This window comes from Euprymna scolopes, chromosome 23 (assembly GCF_053919585.1).
Source record: "Euprymna scolopes isolate OS-2025 chromosome 23, ASM5391958v1, whole genome shotgun sequence".
Lineage (NCBI taxonomy): Eukaryota > Metazoa > Mollusca > Cephalopoda > Sepiida > Sepiolidae > Euprymna > Euprymna scolopes.
In genome coordinates this window covers 98,998,478-99,018,144 of record NC_136504.1, presented here as the reverse complement: position 1 = coordinate 99,018,144, position 19,667 = coordinate 98,998,478, and the positions used below count along the sequence as shown (strand labels likewise).

The 19,667-nt window shown below is 33.1% G+C and overlaps 1 protein-coding gene and 1 long non-coding RNA gene across 2 annotated transcripts in view; one reads left to right on the top strand and one right to left on the bottom strand.

Annotated features, from left to right (window-relative positions):
* LOC145246059 (uncharacterized) overlaps positions 1-5,514 on the bottom strand; it is an 80,851-nt gene extending 75,337 nt beyond the window's left edge. The window contains exon 1 of the long non-coding RNA XR_013863070.1: positions 5,376-5,514. This is a non-coding gene — a long non-coding RNA (uncharacterized LOC145246059). The remainder of the gene's footprint in view (positions 1-5,375) is intronic.
* LOC145246058 (rho-related BTB domain-containing protein 1-like) overlaps positions 1-19,667 on the top strand; it is a 160,268-nt gene that overhangs the window by 124,760 nt on the left and 15,841 nt on the right. Inside the window, exons 5-7 of the mRNA XM_080107899.1 lie at positions 1,699-2,633; positions 6,790-6,908; positions 15,823-16,062. Coding sequence (XP_079964025.1) covers positions 1,699-2,633; positions 6,790-6,908; positions 15,823-16,062 — 1,294 coding nt within the window. The remainder of the gene's footprint in view (positions 1-1,698; positions 2,634-6,789; positions 6,909-15,822; positions 16,063-19,667) is intronic.

Here is a 19,667-nt window from a genome sequence, read left to right as displayed (position 1 = left end):
GAAAACCATAACTTTAGTAAAGGTATTTTTTGTTTATATATAGCATAGGAGATTTTATTTATATAAAAAAAGCAAAAATAAATTCTTTTGTTTTTTATTTAATACTGAAAACCATAACTTTAGTAAAGGTATTTTTTGTTTAAACAAAATAATACATTTTCACTAAGATTTAAATAAAAATAATCAATTTATTATATTCCGCGATCATTATTTGATAAATACTGTAATTTTCATTAAAATCGGTTAATTTCCTGGTTTTTGGTGAATTTTTAAGTAAAGAAAGGGATCAAAATATTTATACATTTTGAGCGTCGACATTCATTTTGCCCATACCTACCATTTTTCGAAGAATATCTGAGAGGAAAGCGACCACATGTGGTTAATTTAAATTAAATTTCAATCACATGGTTACATTATCAATAATCACATGATTATTATTGTTTACATTAAGTGAGACTACATCCCGTCATGTTGAGACAAAAAAGTTCCTTTTAGTGATGTCACATGACGGCAGGCGGTGAAAAATATATGTCCCCAAATAAAAACAATGGCAACATCGGTACAAAGAAAACCACCTATTTAATGAAGAAAAATTAAGTATAATGTTATAATTAAAAAGAGATATATAAAAACACGCATGTGTACAATAAAGATATTATACGAAAATGTTGTAGCAATCATCCCAGTGGTTATTTAGACTATTAATAACGAACGAACCAAAAATTACATTTTTATATATCTATCTATCCATATATATATATATGTATACACACACACCTATTACTGTACTATTGTATTTCTATTACTAATGTGGATTTGGTATCTATCTGTCTGAAGCTAAAACCATACTATTCTTTCTATTAATGTTCTATTGTATATTACCAATGGAGATTTGGTGTCTGTCTGTCTGAAGCTGAAATCATACTATTACTTCTGTTAATGATGAATACGGACTTTAGGGTTTTTTGAGGAAAGGTAGAGTAGTATCTCCTCTGTGGTCATAATACTATAATGCTAATGAAAAGAGAGTAATTAAGTCACCCTTAACTATGGTCAGTCACTTTATTTTGTTTTTACTTATGTCAATACAGTCACTACATTTTAGTGCTTGTAAAATCATTTGTATGAATTGATGAATCTATTATATAAAGGGAAAATGTATGTTTGTATTTCCAACTAAAACTAGAAAAATACACAACAAACCCTAACATAGTCCGTATTTTCTTAATCAGCTAATCAAGTTCTTTATTATTTGGATTCTTCGCAATATTGTTTTCATTTGGAGTGCCATTTTCACGTTTTGGTCGATGTAACCTCTGACCTTCTTCAGGTATATCTTGTTAAACTCAGGAATGTTTCTGTTGAATTTGTTAGGAATTTGGATGGAATTCCAAACAGAACTCTTTATTTACTTCATGGGGGTAGCGTGCTCGTTTCCCATCAGCCATAACTGGATAAGTAATTCGCAGTTGTATTCAGTTGCCTACACTGAGAATTGAACCTTCAGGAGAATATCACTTTTACAATTAATTTTTCCAAGTACTTTAATCACTGTGCCACGGGTCCTTGTCAAATGGCACTCAAGATGAGAACAGTAGTCCGAAGAATCCAAATAATATGAATAACCAATCCTCATCTCAAAAATTCAGAAATGTAAAACTTTACTTCTAAACTGATTTTGTTATTGTTTCGTTGCAGACCTATAGAAGAGAAAGATATCATATCCCCTCAGCAGGGTCGCGATATGGCCACCGAAATCGGTGCTGCCTATTACGAAGTGAGCATACTTACAGAATTTGGCATAGAGGATGTATTCCAGAATGCAATCCGGGCAGCTCTGACAGATCGGCGCAAGGTCAGATTCTGGGACAGCCAGCTACGTAAACTCAAACCTCCAATGATCCAACCTCCAATGGAGTTGCCTCAGCCCAACTATCCGAAGGTAACAGTGCCATCGGCTACTCTCCATGATGACGTCAGCTCCCTTCTTCATAACCAAACTGAGGGGGATGTTGTCTTCATTGTGCATGGCCACTGTTTTTATGCTCACAAAATTTGCCTCATGGTTGCCTGCCCCGTGTTTGAAGAGTTCTTCTTGATGGAGGTTAAGAGCCCATCTTGTGAACACCCTGTACCAGACTTGCTCCCAGAGAACAAAGACTCAGACGACAAAGACAAACTTTTAGACAGTGACCGCCTGATTTCGGAGACACCTCCGCTCACGTGTTCGACCTTTGAGAATGTCATTGCTGATGAACAATTAGATTGTGACATCGAGAACTTTGTACCCAGCCATCCTGCATTTCACTCGGTTGAGATAAAAACAAGTGGTAGTCTATTCCATCCGAATCAAAAATCAAAGCAGGTCTTCATTACAATGAACCCGGACATTACTCCTGCCGCATTTCGGTACATTCTTGAGTACCTGTACACGGGGGTAGCCAAAGAAAATTATAAGATCTTTGATGAGGTTAAAACCGCCTCCGAATTGCTGCAACTTTCTGACCTTATTTTATGTATCCGGAATTTTCTCTCAAGAGAGGAATACCTGAACCTGGAATTGCAGCGTCGATTTAAGTCAGCCAGAATGGTACGATTACGAGAACTGGCCTTAGAAAGAGGAATCGCTACAGGTAAGTCTCGTTTTCTACTATCTTCCAAATTCAAATGTTTTTATTGATAAATAGACCAGAGGTATACTTGTCCTAAGACGTTATAACAATGCAAGTTGCCATCCTTTCTGATCCATTCAGGTGGAATAAAATAAATCACTAAACACAACAATTTTCAACCATTTTTATGTTTTCTAACAATGTGATGTTTTCATCAGTGAACGATCAATAAACCAAATAAAAGTCTTTATATACACATGTTTCATGTAGTGCCATAGATTTATTTGAAGTTGTACAGACAGTAGGTTGCAGTTTCTTTCTGTCTGAGCAGTGCCCATACTAGGTGATTGTCTTGACCATTGTACCCAAAGGAGTCTTCTGCCCAGCACAACAATATACGAAACCATGAACAGAATTATTCCTGATTGCTTCCGTATTACATCAGTCACCTGCTTTCCATGATCTCACGTTACCCTAATCAGGTGGTTAAAGTGGGCTCTTGAGCTTGTCCAAGGGTCTGCATCAGACTGGCAGAGGGAAGGAGGCATCTAACTTTTTCCTTGATAGTAATGCTGTCTCCCCACCCTATACAGCACCTATTTCCAAATGGTTACCCATCTGATACTGTCAGGCCTATCATTCTATTTGGTGGGAACTGGTGTGTCAACGTGATTATGCCGTATACATCAATACGTAAAACATTTTCGAGTAACAGTGTGAATGGGGATGATGAGCAACAATGAATTCATGAATGCCTCGAGAGAAAGAGATAAATGGAGAGTCATAGCCATCAATGTCTGTACCAGGTAGGACACCACTTGAATGAATTCATGGCTTGTTTATATGTGCTGTTGTATTTTATTTTTTCTCTGAAATACGCTAGGTGGGGGGGGGGCGTTGCCCGGGCGCAAAATACACTTAAATTTAATTTGTCCAGATTTTGTATATATTATATGTATAATTTATATTATAGTCGTGATTTCAAAAGTAAAAAAAAAAATGTATTTGGGTACCATCAGCTAGAATCGAAACTGAAACTGTATCATTCAAAGCTGGTGATGTTACCACTGTACTAAGGTGACACACATATGAACTGATTAAAAATTAAAAATAAACTAAGATAATTGTACAAAATGTATAACGATTTTTTTCAATTTTCACCCATTTTTGACCCCTTAAAAACCATTTTAACCAGCTAAAAACTCATAAAAGAATGATCCTTAAAAAAATCAAATCATTTGAGGTAATGATAGCGGCACTCTGCAACTTTTAGTTTCTGAGTAGATAGTTTGGAAATATGGAGATGGACAGACAGATAGCCTTTTATATATTAGATTTCTTTTCCTTTAAATACCGAGTTGTATCTTTCTTAAGGACCCTTACTGGTTCACAACAATTAGGCTGTCAAGATTTAGTGCATGATGCTATGTTCTGCACAAGTGGATTGTTGAACATTGTTTATAACAGTCTTCGAGATATGTCCGCTTTTCAAATTGGATATTGTACTTATGTTACCCCCTTAAAAACAGCCATTAAAAAGCCCAAAGAGACCCAAATTTGGTGAATATTTATTAATTGATGTCTTATACCTATTGTTAAAATTTCAACAAAATTGGAGGTACTTGTATTTTCATGAAGGACATTCCACCTTTTTACTCCAATTTACACAAAACTAAATATAGTTCACATTACAACCTCTTAACCTATAAATGTTTTCAAAATTTATAATGATTAACTTAAGGAATGAATTTTTATACAAATAAAAATATACACATACTTAACTTTAGATAAAAGAGATGCTATCGATCGTTAACTCTGAAATTTCTATGCTGTTTGTATTTTCATTTATTTCTGTTTTATGGCATATTTTTTTCAATTTCTATAATAATCAATAAAAAGACCAAATATCAAGGTCTCATGTATGATATGAAAAGAAACTGGAATCTTAGGGAGATATCAATCATACCAGTTATTATAGGTGACACAGGGCTTATGAAGAAGAACTTGAAGTCCTACCTAACTAATATTCCTGGTGAACCAAGTGCAAAAGAGATCCAGACAATTGCACTTAAGGGAAGAATGAGGATACTAAAAAGAGCTCTCGGCTGGTTTCAATAAAAAGCAGGGGAATTTTGGCAGCTGGTTTGGCTGCCCCGTATCCAGCATTACAATCTTCAAAAGAAGAAAATTAAAAAAAAAAAAAACCCAAAAAAACCCAATAGTATATGAACATCAAAAGACAAGAGCCAGCAGAACAACATCAGTCACCCAACTGGCCAAACTACAGAAATAGCAAGAAAGAGCCAGCAGAAATATACCAAGACCTTCCAAAGGAGGAACTTTGAAGAATGGGACTAACATCAGCATGCAAAGTATTTTCTGAGGGAACTGTCCTAAGAATACATAGACAAACAAGGTTCCTATGACTGGCTCAAAAGGGGAGCCTTCCACCATGACCAGGAAAGGGTCATAATGGCTGCTCAAGACCAATGGCAGGTCTCAGTAATGACAACAAGTAATGACAAACTCTGCCACACGGAATTAGAAAGTATGAGCCATCTGATATCAAGTTGCAAGGTTCTTTTGGGGGCTGGCTACTACACAGCGAGACATGATGGAGTATGTAAGTACCTCCACTAGACCATCTGTTAAAAATTAAACATCCAGTTTAGCAGCAAGTCCTAGTAATATCAACCTGAAAGAACTGTTGGAAATGACTTACATACCTTACATTATGACCATGTAATCCCTACAGCCACCTACCTTGAAAATACTGCTGTCAAACCTGGAATAAGTCAGAGAGAGTAGCAACCTTGGTTGATGTGAGTGTCCCTAATGATGGAGGTCTGAACAGAGCTGAAAGGGAAAAACAGACCAAATATCAAGGTCTCATGTATGATATGAAAAGAAACTGGAATCTTAGGGAGATATCAGTCATACAAGTTATTATAGGTCCCACAGGGCTTATGAAGAAGAACTTGAAGTCCTACCTAACTAATATTCCTGGTGAACCAAGTGCAAAAAAGGTCCAGACGATTGCACTTAAGGGAACAACGAGCATACTAAACAGAGCTCTCTGCTGGTTTCAATAAAAAGCAGGGGAATTTTGGCAGCTGGTTTGGCTGCCCCATACCCAACATTACAATCTTCAAAGGAAGAAAATTAAAAAAAAAGAAAAAGAGACAAACATAATAAAGTATTATGAAATTAATCCTTTTTAAATATTTTCGGTGCTTGTCTACATTTGGGCCTATACTCCTTAGACAAAATGCTTGAGAAACGCAACGTCAAATAATGTGATCAAAATAAGATGTCACATGTTCAGGTAGAGAACAGAAAGTTCTGGAGTCACTCGTAAGTTAAGCGAATAGGATGCAAAAATAATGTACATAATATAAATGATCTAAGTGAATGTTGTCTCAATACTCTGCCTGTGTGTTGCCCATTCTTTAGAGTAAGTTATGAAAATTAAGTAAATATTATTATTACTATATTAATACAAAAAAAAATATTAAGGTCAAAATATTAAGTAAGTAAATAATTAAATTAGTTACATGGTCTTTCCCCCAGTGAGCAAACTCTCTCTCTGAATAAAACCTTTGAAAACTCAGCATGTGAATATTGTGTTTTCATGCATGATTAGTTATTTGTCTTAGTTAAAGAGCTGATCAACAACCATGAGAGGATCACAGTTCAGTCATAGACGACAACAAGAAGAGACTATAAAAGAATGATCAGCATGTATAAACGCCGAATGCAACATATGTATAAAGGGACTTTCACTTATTTGATTTGCTTACTTGATCACTTGATCGCTCACTGGTGAGAGCACACATGTGCAAAGCTATGCATTTACAACCAACAACCATGTAAAAACTCTTCATTTGATAAAATGTTATTTCCCTTCTCATGATAACATTAAAAATCGTGTTGACTTTTTGATAACACTAAAAGTACTTACAAGATCCAGAGCCATTTCCATTGTCTTCCTCAGAAAAAATTTTACGTATAAATATAGTTTTAGTTTTTTTTTTTTTTTTATGAAGATTCTTTAACTTATCTTTCTATAGGGAACGCGCATCCACAAGCGTTGACATTTATAAATAGTGAGAATTAGTTTCAAGCCTATTTGATTTTTTAAAATTGTTTCTTTATTGGCTCTTTTGTTATTTTTCAGATGTGATGTTTCAAGTAGATGATGGAATGGTACGGGCCCACAAACCTTTGCTCATGGCACGGTGTGAAGTAATGTATGCTATGTTCAGTGATGATTTCCTTGAATCTTCAGCCAAAGTGGTGAGTTCAACTTTCAGATATTTGATGTCAGGATTATTACTTCATTGATTGTGGATATTTTTGCTGCATTTTTTCTTATACATTTTTTTCAGATATTTGATGTCAGAATATTTGATATGTCATTGATTGGTTGTTTCCTTGTGGATATTTTTGCTGCATTTTTTCTTATACATTTTTTTCAGATATTTGATGTCAGAATATTTGATGTCATTGATTGGTTGTTTCCTTGTGGATATTTTTGCTGCATTTTTTCTTATACATTTTTTTCAGATATTTGATGTCAGAATATTTGATGTCATTGATTGGTTGTTTCCTTGTGGATATTTTTGCTGCAATTTTTTTTTTTTACACATTTTTCTTTTTGACATTTTTTTCACATTTTTTTTTACACGTTTTTTTTAAACAAATGTTAATTTTCTTTATTGAAAAACTAGCAAAAGCTATCTACCCTCAATTAATGAAGTGATAATCTTTTTCACAGAAAAACAAAGAAATAATTCTCATTTGACATTTTGACAATTTGGAGAAAAGCAAAAAAAAAAAAAAATGATTTTCATAGTGTTATTTGATATAATCAAATGCTGAGGAAAATTTAATGTGTAGTAAACTGTACATAGTCATATTTTATTAATTTGGGAAACTCACATGTGACTATTGTGACGGTTATTTTATATGGTTTATTCGATGTTCAAAATTGAGGGATTTGATTTTGTATAAACATGATAAATGAATTCTCCATTAAAAACTGGTTCTATAAATGAAATAAATAAACAAAAAAAAGTGGAACCTCAATTGGTCAAAAAAAAACAACAATAATTTGAAATGGTTATTTTGTACTTTTTTCTTTGCTTAGTATTAATAACTGGATCAAATGTTGATAATTCAACTTTTCATATCAGCTCGTATGTGCCTGATCTTTCTTTTCATATTGTCTCTAAACTCTGTCTGTATCTAAGGATTGTTGTCATAGATTTCTCTTTGGGGTTACCCCAGAAGTAGTAGTCACATGGATTCAGGTCAGGGGAGTAAGGTAGCCCAAGGCAAAAATGCAACATAGCTTCTATCCCTCTGTCTTTTTCAACCTCCACTTTCTTCTTTACCCAACCCATTCCTCTCTCTATATACAACCACATAAATCGAGTTGGTGTAAGGGAAATAACTCTGTGAAAAAAAATCAGTTACTTCCTTCTCATGATAACATTAAAACTCGTGTTTACTTTTTTATAACATTAAATACTATAAATATTCACTCCCTCCCCCTCTTTATTTTAAGTTTTAGATATTATTTTTTGGGGGGGATTATATTGATTTAAAATAAAAATTTATTGAATATTTTTCAAATTTTAGCAAAATATAAATACATAGAAACGTTTGCAGAAATTAATTTTAATAAAGATTAAAAAAAATTTTTTTTTGTGTCTGCAATTTAGAAAGACGAGAGAAAGAGGGCTTTTCTTATTTTGTTTTTTAACTGGCTAATGTAATCATGGTCACGGCACCAAAAAACGATGCATAATGTTACAAAGAAGATATCTACAGATACAATGTGTGTCTTTAAATGTATGAATAAAATACATACTTCATTGTAATTGTGAGTGTAAATAGCATTCATGTATAACATAGCACGGACTCTCCCCCAGTGAGTAAAATCTCTTTCTGAATAAAACCTTTGAAAACTCAGCTTGATACTATTGTATTTTTACGCATGATTAGTTATTTATCTTAGTTAAAAAACTGATCAACAATGACTCAGTTATGGATGACAACAAGCAGAGACTATAAAAGAAAGACCAGCACATATGTATAAAAGGACTTTTACTTATTTGCTTTGCTTACTTGATCGCTCACTGGTGAGAGCGCACATGTGCAAAGCTATGCATTTACGAAAATAACCATGTACGAACCCTTCGTTTGATAAAATGTTACTTCTCTTCTCATGATAACATTAAAAATCGTGTGTACTTTTTGATAACATTAAAAGAACTTACAAGATCTGGGCCATTTCCATTGTCTTCCCCAGAAAATTTAATTTATATAAATTACCAATATACAAATACCGAGCCATGAGCGAAATGACATCACAGTAAGGAAAAAGAATACTATAAAAAAGAGAAAGCACATTAGAGATGTGGAGCACGTTCGAGAAGACGATCACGTGAGGGACATCACAGCGGTAATGAGAGAATAAGGAAATAAATGCTGTTGTACAAAAAAAAAAAAAGCGAGTTGAAGAGGTTTCTTATTCTTTGTCTACTTTGTGAGTAGGGTATAATGTGTTGGTTCCCAGACAACGTTGCTCATGTAACTTCTGTATATCAATGTATCAAAGTGATTGAGTGCGTAGGTGGATGTTTGACACATGCAATAAACTTATGAGCATGAAACAGTTCTTCCAAACGGCTGCTAACTCCAGTCTAAAAAGCGTACAGCAGTTCAGCAGTAAGCATTCAGGGTATGGTTTTTTAAACAACAATAAACAGTCAATTGTCTTCAGGCCAAGATCAAAGTGTAGTATCTGTTCCGACAGGTACTGCAAGCAAAGACCAGATGTGGGGGCAACCCCACATGCCTGACCTTTAACCAGCTCCCATTTCCCACCTCTCGGGAGCTGGTCCCCTTTTTCCCTTCCCCCTCCCTTCACTCCTCACATTAAAAATCGGCCTTGTGCCTAATTTGCTCGGTAGGGGAGCAAATAAATACCTACTGCAAGCAAAGACCCTATATGGGGGCGATCCCACAGATAAGACCTCGGTCAATGTAGGGGGAGGGGCAACCCTTCATACCAATTGTCACTATCCAGCTCCCCTACTCCCCGGGGAGTTGGTCCCCATTTCCTCTTCACTCCTCACATTAAAAATCGGCCTTGTGCCTAATTTGCTCGGTGGAGGAGCAAATAAATACTGTATCTGTTCTGCAGATGCTGCACTTAAGATAATTTGTACCAGTCAATGGAGGGGAAACGCTCTACACTGGGACAATTATTATTTTTGGTAACCAGAGTTCCCCCTTTTTGCCTACTTTTAGAGGAGCTGGTTTTTACCCCACATTAAAAACGGCCTTGTGCCTAATTTGCTTTGGTGGGGAAGCAAATAAATACAATATACAGTCAAACCTTTTTACCATTTCAAATGTAGTTTTATTTCAAATTCATTGACACACCATGGTGGTCGGGGTTGCAATGCCAAGTTTTCCTCATAACAACACTTTTGGCTCCGCAGATGTAAAAGAACCGATTCTATCGCCAAGCCGTTGATTACATTATTGGATTGTCTGCCCGACTTTCTGACTGACTAATATGATTGCTATCAAACAGATAAAACGGTAATAAAAAAATAAAAAACATATATTTATATCTATATACGTATGTACACATATCTAAGACAATGGCTGAAACTTTAGAGAACGACATGAATATAAATGGGTGGTAACATTTAATGCTACTAAGACTAAGCTTCTTTCCTCTAACAATTACAAGAACCCTTGTTTAGCAACTGCTTACTACAACTAGCTGTTAGCTGTACAAACTGCATATTTGTATTATGATTATATATTTGCTATTAAGTAACTCGAAAAGGGTTGATATGCCGTAAAGCAAAACAATGATCTACTCAATTCTTCATTACTGTAGGGCTCCAATCTGTAACACCGCTAACAACAACAATAACAAAAACAACAACAACAAATTTTGTATGTATTCAATTATCGACAGGAAACCTTTGTTAGTCATTGTGTTTTATACAAAGTTGATTTTTTAAAAGAAGTTATTCCAAAGTAATCAAAGTCTATGTGTAAGTGTAACCCCCTCTAAAAAATTATCATTTTGTATTTTAAGCTTTTTTCATTAAATCACTTTAATTAATACTTCTACCAATAATAATAATAATATAAAGAAATTTATTGTATGAAAGTGAGAATGTGTGTGTGGACACTTCTCAACCTATATACTCAACAAATTTTTAATGCATGAGGATACCAGTTTCCTGACCTAAAATGCACCAAACATTGACATTATTTTTTTTGCCTGTACCTTTACCAAAGTCAATTTTATGTTCTGCAAACCGAAAATAAAAACAATTTTCCTTTACAAAACAGCCAAACCAAACACCATGAATAAATATTGGGAAATATGAAGAATTTGAAGCATAAAAACTCATGTAACATCTGTATATCAATGTATCAAAGTGATTGAGTGCATAGGTGGATGTTTGACACATGCAATAAACTTATGAGCATGAAACAGTTCTTCCAAACGGCTGCTAACTCCAGTCTAAAAAGCGTATGCATGATTAAAAGAACAACAGTTCAGCAGTAAGCATTCAGGGTATGGGTCTTTAAACAACAATAAACAGTTAATTGTTCTTGGCCTTCGGGCCGGGATCAAAGTGTAGTATTTGTTCTTCAGATGCTGCACTTAAGATAATTTGTACCAGTCAATGGAGGGGAAACCCTCTATACTGGGACAATTATTATTTTTGGTAACCAGAGTGACCCCTTTTAGGGGAGCTGGTTTTTACCTCACATTAAAAACGGCCTTGTGCCTAATTTGCTCAGTGGGGGAGCAAATAAACACCATCTGTTCTGCAGATGCTGATCGAAAAGGGCTGATATGTCATAAAACAAAACAACCAAACCAAATTAAATCCATCGGTTACATTAATGCTCTTTCCGCCTCTCTTTCACCACATTTGTTCGGTGCAACAATGTTTGTCATCTTTTAAGCAAAGAAGAAGTACAAAATTTGTACTCGGCCCATAGTATGAGATTTGTAGACCACCTGTTTCTTAGTTTTCACTGGAAGTATCATTTCTAATCTTAACTTCCTATATCAAATTTCATAAAATGTCGGTCATGACATTACCATCAATAAACTTGCATTGCATCATGAATTGCTTCATGAACATAGCGAAATTGTTCGAACATGTTTTTCCTGACATATACACACCCACATGTACGCACGCACATATGCACACACATGCACGCATATACACATCCTCATACACACACCCACATGTACGCACACATTCGCGCACATGTACGCACGCATGGGAAACGTCACTTCTCCTGAAAGGAATTCTAGACAGGCGCAGTCAGAACATTCACCCCGATATAAAAGTCAACAACACCATTCAACTTCCTTTTTTTCTTCCTCTTTCTTCCCTTTTTGGCTGGGTGTGTAAACCAGGCAAGTTCGCGTCCATAGCTCTTGGCTTGAAGACTTTTCCACATAGACGACTGCTATCATGAACGCACAGTTTTTCTGAGGCTAACACTCCCTTTCTATTTCCCTTCCTACGTGCGGGACTGCGGGGACGGCCATTTCTCGTCCTCAACTTCATTCCTTTCTTTCCCACGCATGTAGTCGTCAATGCCTGAATGAACACATGTTACACCTAAACCATTTAATTTTGACAGAAAATAAACGACACGTTTATTTTATCCAGCAATTGAGTTTTTGTTTCCTTCATTCTATTCGTTTCATTAATTTTTTTTTGTAGCGAGTTAGGATATTTATATCCTGGTCCGCAAAAAAATTTAGGCTTGGTAAGAATGGAAGCTTGGGAAATAAAACACAATACTTATAATTTGTGTTGGTAAAAATACAAAAGAGATGAAGTAAGACAATGTGTATTGAGCCTTTATTCTTTTTTTCCTTTATATTTTACTAGCAGGACTAACTGATGTTGTCCGGAGGGAAAAAGTGTAATATATTTCTATTAAAACTTTATTCCTTTCTAATTGTCTCCCTATCTTTATCTCTTTCTTCCTCCCTCTTCCCCTTCTCTTTGTTCTCCTTTGTTCAGCCCATTCCTCTCTCTATCTCTCTCCACACACACACACACACACACACACACACACACACACACACACACACACACACACACACACACACACAACTCTTCTTTATATAGATTTCTTGAGATGAGTTGGCATAACGCAAGTAACTGATTGATAAAAAAATGAGTTATTACCCTTTAGTATATAAAATGGCTGATTAATTTTCTTTCTCTGACACAAACTGGCCCAGTATACCCTCAAAGAATCAATATATTTTTTAACCTTAAATATTATTCATCCAGGATTACGAATTCAAGTTTAAAAGTGACCAGTGTCCAGGCGTTTGAACCATATGATCAGCTAAACACTTATTTCAACATGAAAGATTCTACAAGGATGAAATATATATATGTGAATAATAATTTTAAAAAGTATATATACACACACACATTTGTCTAGCCGCACTGATGAGCTGTGATACAGCGAAACAGTACTATATGTGGATGACTATATATACTCCTATAAATTTTATTTTTTGTGGATTGATATATTAAAAACCCTTAATATTGATAATTATATTAAAAAGAAAATACAACTTTCATAAAATACAATATTTATATTAAAACGAAAATACAACTTTCTTATACAGGGTGACACAAAAAAAAACCCCAGAAGACATTCAATTGTTTTTCTGAGCATTTTAGAGTCAACGGAGAAAAAAAGGCCAAAGACTAGTGTTTTGATATGTTTTGAATATAATAAACTAGTTATGACCAAAGTTTCATTTCATTCGGACAAAACACTAAGAAATGGGGCCTAATTAGAGTTGAGGCCCGTTTTTTTTTTTGGGGGGGGGTCACCCTGTATATGGGTCATTGAATTGCATTCATGTGCAAAAAATCTAGCTAATTTGCATATTCTTTTAAACATTCATTTTTTCCATGACAGACGATTTTGAATGATTGAAGAAACCTTAAAATCAGTAACCTCATTGGATGGCAACATATTTTAATTCCATATATTAGAACAGTATTGCATTCAAACAAAGTTTTATGTAAAAAAAAAAAAAAAAAAATGGCTGAAACTTTAGAGAACGACATCCACTCTATAGTGGAATGGGAACATAAATGGGTGGTAACATTTTAATGCTACTAAGACTAAGCTTCTTTCCTTTAATAATTACAAGAAACCTTCTTAACCACCGCTTACCACAACTAATAATACGCTACCTGAAAGTTCTTCATTAAGACTCCTCAGCTTAACGTTCACAGGCAACATGAATTGGAACTAATATATTGAAGACATTGCCAAGGCTGCTGCAAAAAATGTTAGTTCTTTCTACCATGCTAAAAAATTGCTCATATATTTTTTTATTATTATTCAATTTTTACTCCAAACAAGGCACAGTGCCACTTTGAAGTAGGAGGCTACTATTGCGGACATAAGTTGCAAGGTTATTATGAAGAGAGATGAATAGCAAGATGTCTGTTCACATTACACTTGAACTTCTGCATGTCGGTAAAGTTGAGGAAGCAGAATCCTGGAAGAGAATTCAAAAGTTTAGCAGTTCTAGGGAAGCAACTAGTTTTGCTTTGTTAGAGGTATATTCTTTGATAACGTCATTGTGTGTTTGTGTGTGTGTGTGTGTATATAAATATAGAGTAAGTTGTGAAAATATATATAGCAATTAAGCTACACAGAATATTCCACGTTTCATTCTCGTGAGAATTCGTCAGACTTACCTTACATCTAGCTCTACCTATGTATTGAACACTTTTGAAGTAAATTCTGAAAATTTACGTGTAAAATTATATCTTCATATATTAATTTATGTGATTAAATGAAGTACTCATATATATATGTATATATATATATATATATATATATATATATATATATATATATATGTATATATGACTGCTTCATTTAATCACATAAATTAATATATATATATGACTACTACAATTTTTATATAGCATAATCACATAAATTAATATATATGACTAAAACCAGTTATTATATCTTCGTATATTAATTTATGTGAATAAATGAAGTAGTTATATATATATATATATATATATATATATATATATATATATATATATATATAACTACTACAATATATATATAGCATACGATTTATGTGATTAAATGAAGTAGTTATGTATGTATACTAGCAGGCTGCTCGGTGTTGACCGGTCGTATGCTATTTTAATTTACGCAAATTACATATTTATTATTATTATAAGGACAATTCCCTATCAATTATTATATTGAACCAAATATATAGTAGTGAAATTAAAACTAAAACAAAAAACACATGACTTGGGTGCCATCAGCTAGAATCAAAATCAAAACATACAACTCTTTACCGTCATTCCTTAGCCTCTGAGTGAGACAGACAGACAGACAGACAGACAGACACATGCACACGCACACACACACACACACACACACACACACACACACACACACAGACAGACAGACAGACAGACAGACAGGCAGAGGCTTTTGTGTCCTATATCTCTAGAAACCCACCATTCCCCATGCATGGAGTATTATTGCCGCATCTGGGCTGGTGCATCTACCACTAGACTCTCACTCTTAGACAGTGTCCCCCCCAAAAATGTTGGCAACCTAGTAGTCCCTGCTGTATCAACCAAATTCTAACCCATGTCTCACCACTGCAATGTTTAATCCTTGTGTCGGTTTTATAAGATTTTAATGGAATGTGCTCTGACAAACTCATATCACTTGTGTTCCTCCTCTCGGACATATATACTCCCGATTAACTTGACAAGCAGCAAAATTCCACCTCTTCACTCTAAAGATTCCTAACAGTTTTCTTTCCTCAAACTGTTAGATTTTGGAATTCCCTCCCGACCTCCTGCTTTCTTGTCTGTACTGTACTGCTATGCAGAAATTCAAATGCAATATGAACAGACATCGCTGCTCAACTCCCTACATAGTGTCACTATAGATATGCCCCCAAATAGTGGTCCCTTTGCGTCCAAGTAGCAATATGACTTGTTTGGGGTGAAAAAGAATATATAAAAAAAAAATAATTTAATTTTTCAATTCTTTTGGTGCCATTTTTTTTTTAATAGTTTTATTTATTATCATCTCGTTTTTCTTCAAGATCTCTTTTCCAGGTATATGCCATGATGCATTCAAAGCCCTCCAAGAGTACCTATATACGGGTGAGACGCCATGTATGACAGGCTTGAACTGTATGAATCTAATTGAAGTGGCAAACCGCCTCTGTCTGCCTCGCCTTGTTGCCCTTGCTGAAGAGTTTGTGGTCCAAGAGCTAAGCAAAATGGATGAAGCCAATGCTGACATTATGGAAGAAGTATTTTGCATTCTTGAAACAGCTCAGGTGAGCTCTAACTTTTTCTTAATAAATCCATTACTCCATATTACTTAAAGATTCAATTTTTAAGATCAAATCATATATATGTCTCAAATAAAAGATGAGAAATAAAAGTTACAGATAACTTAATCTTCAAATCAATAAGTTTTTTTTTCTCTCACTCTTTCCTTATTGATCTGAAGATACAATAATTATTTGTAACTTTTATTTCTCATCTTTTATTTAATATTCCTGATTTTTTCTGATTTATTTAATATTCCTGATTATTTAATTCTGATTTATTCTGATTTATTTAATATTCCTGATTATTTAATTCTGATTTATTCTGATTTATTCAATATTCTTGATTATTTAATTCTGATTTATTCTGATTTATTTAATATTCCTGATTATTTAATTCTGATTTATTTAATATTCCTGATTATTTAATTCTGATTTATTCTGATTTATTTAATATTCCTGATTATTTAATTCTGATTTATTCTGATTTATTCAATATTCTTGATTATTTAATTCTGATTTATTCTGATTTATTTAATATTCCTGATTATTTAATTCTGATTTATTCTGATTTATTTAATATTCCTGATTATTTAATTCTGATTTATTCTGATTTATTTAATATTCCTGATTATTTAATTCTGATTTATTCTGATTTATTTAATATTCCTGATTATTTCTCATCTTTTATTTAATATTCCTGATTCTTGACAGTGTTAAGTTTTCTCTATCTTGATAAGTTTTTTTTTGTTAAAGATATATCCTTTGATAACGTCATTGTCTGTGTGTGTGTTGTGTGTGTATATCAATATATAGTAAGTTATGAAAATATATATGGCAATTAAGCTACACAGAATATTCCATGTTTCATTCTTGTAAGAATTCGTCAGGCTTACCTTACATTTAGCTCTACCTATATATTGAACACTGTTGAAGTAAATACTGAAAATTTACACATAAAATTATATCTTCGTATATTAATTTATGTGAATAAATGAAGTAGTTATATATATATATATATATATATATATATGACTACTACAATATATATATATATATATATATATATATATATATATATATATATATATATATATATATAGCATATGATTTATGTGATTAAATGAAGTAGTTATATATATATATATATACACACACACGCTAGCAGGCTGCTCGGTGTTTGACCGGTCGTATGCTATTTTAATTTACGCAAATTACATATTTATTATTATAAAGACAATTCCGTATCAATTATTATATTGAACCAAATATATAGTAGTGAGATCAAAACTAAAAAAACACATGACTTGGGTGCCATCAGCTAGAATCAAAATCAAAACATACAACTCTTTACCATCATTCCTTAGCCTCTGACACACACACACACACACAAAATTATATACAACTGGTGTTGCAGTTTTAAACTGGTTTATATTTGACAACAACCAAGGAATTTTGTTAATAATACTCTAAATCAGTGGTTCCCAACCTTTCAAATCTGGTCGCCCATTTTAGAAGTAGCAATCAAAAAGCAATCCCAATCCTTTAAATATCTTTTTATATGCATTCATTAGCAGGAGAGGGGGAGGGGGCTTTGCCCCCCGGTGTAAAATTGACTTAAATATATTTTTCCATATTTCGTATATATTATTATAGAGTCATGATTTCAAAAGAAAAAAAAAAGTATTTTAGGTGCTATCAGCTAGAACCAAAAGCAAAAAGCAAAACTAGCATTCAAAGCTTGTGACATTACAACTGTACCAACATGACATGCATAATGAAATGATTAAAAATTAAAAATAAACTAAGATGAATGTACAAAATTTTTAACAATTTTTTTCAATTTTTAACAATTTTTGACCCATTAAAAACAATTTTAACTAGCTAAAAACCCATTAAAAAAAAACGGCCTGTAAAAAATCCAATCATTTGAGGCCCCTAGCGCTGCTCTGCGATTTTTAGTTTTGGAGGAGATAGAGTTTGAAAATATGAAGACAGACTGACAGACAGACTGGCAGACATATAGCTGTTAATATATTAGATTTTTTAGAACAACAAGCTGCTATTTATTATGATCATTGAATTATAGATTATTTATTCATGAAATAACTATACATTCTGTAAATTCATAATTAATTTTAACTTTATTTATACAAAAGTTCTAAAGTTGCTACAAACATTAATAAATTGCAAATCCATTCAAAATTATTCAAGTACACAAATTTCCACCATTATGTAAAGTATGTTTATGAACTGATTTTAATGAGACAATTGGTATTGGAATTTTTTTTATCTAACAATTAATAATAAATTCAACTCAATTTCCTCTACACACAGAAAATTATCCAACCTGTCATGGAAGAAAGTTAAGTCACTGTCGAGCAAATCTACTTTTGTGACCTTCTGCCCTTGGAAAATGTTTCTTACATTAAATAGTAAACCAAAATCTCATCTTCATATCAATATGTTCATTGTGTTTTATATAATGTTCACATTCGGCTCAAAATCAATTGGTGACCCTATGACATTGGTGTCGTGACGCCATAAGCACCTGCTTATGACAGGTTTCTCAACTTTTCTTGAATTTCTTTCATCCAAGATTAGAAATTAAGAACATCTATGAAATATGTTTCATCCATTTTTTTTTTTATATTAAAAACAAAATTATTCAGTTTTATGATAATGATTAATAAATATCAACTAGGAAATAACTGCAACGATAAAACAACAACAAAAAAAATTGTCTAGTGTAAGATTCGAACCCGGAAAGACTGTATAAAATATTGGAACTGAATCCATTGATCAAACCAAAATAATTTGTCTGTTTAGCTTACTTAAATGAGTCAGGTATTTTAATCTAAAATAGGTTGATCGTCTAAAATAAAAAAAATTTGGCGGACCTGAAGGAATTTACCCCCCCCTTTTCTATTTTTTTTATTTTCATATTTTTTTCAATTTTTTTAGTAGATTATTATCGAATGGACACTAGTCTACCAGATTATCAAAAAAAAAAAATTGAAAAAAAGTCATTTAAATATTTGTAGGTGTGCTCAGTTTCTAATGCAATTAATTGATCACCCATTTTAGAACCACTTGACATTTTAAATCAATTAATTGATCACCCATTTTAGAACCACTTGACATTTTAAACCTAAATTTCGCAAATTTAGCCTTTTTTGAATTCTGCTTTCTAAAATGATCTAAAAAAAAATGCTAAACTAAGGTAAAATTCATAAAATTTGATCTAAAAACGTTGAGTGGTTCTAAAATGGGTAATTAATTTACTAGAATTAGAAACTAAGTACCCCTTACAAATATTTAAATATTGCCTTTTTTTCGTTGTTTTTTGATAATCTGGTAGACTAATGTCCCTTCAATAATTAAAAAATTGAAAACATAAAAAATAGTCGGGGAGGGGGGGGTCATGCTCGTTCAGGTCTGCTAGGTCTTGTTAATGTAAAAATATATTAGCGAACATATATCGAAAGATAAATGCTTTCTCTTCAAAGTAAACAATATGTAAAAATTTTTTATGATGATGATTTGATGTAAAAACGGTCGGCTAAAATAAAAGGGAAAACTAAAATACCGGAACATTCTATGATAAAAAT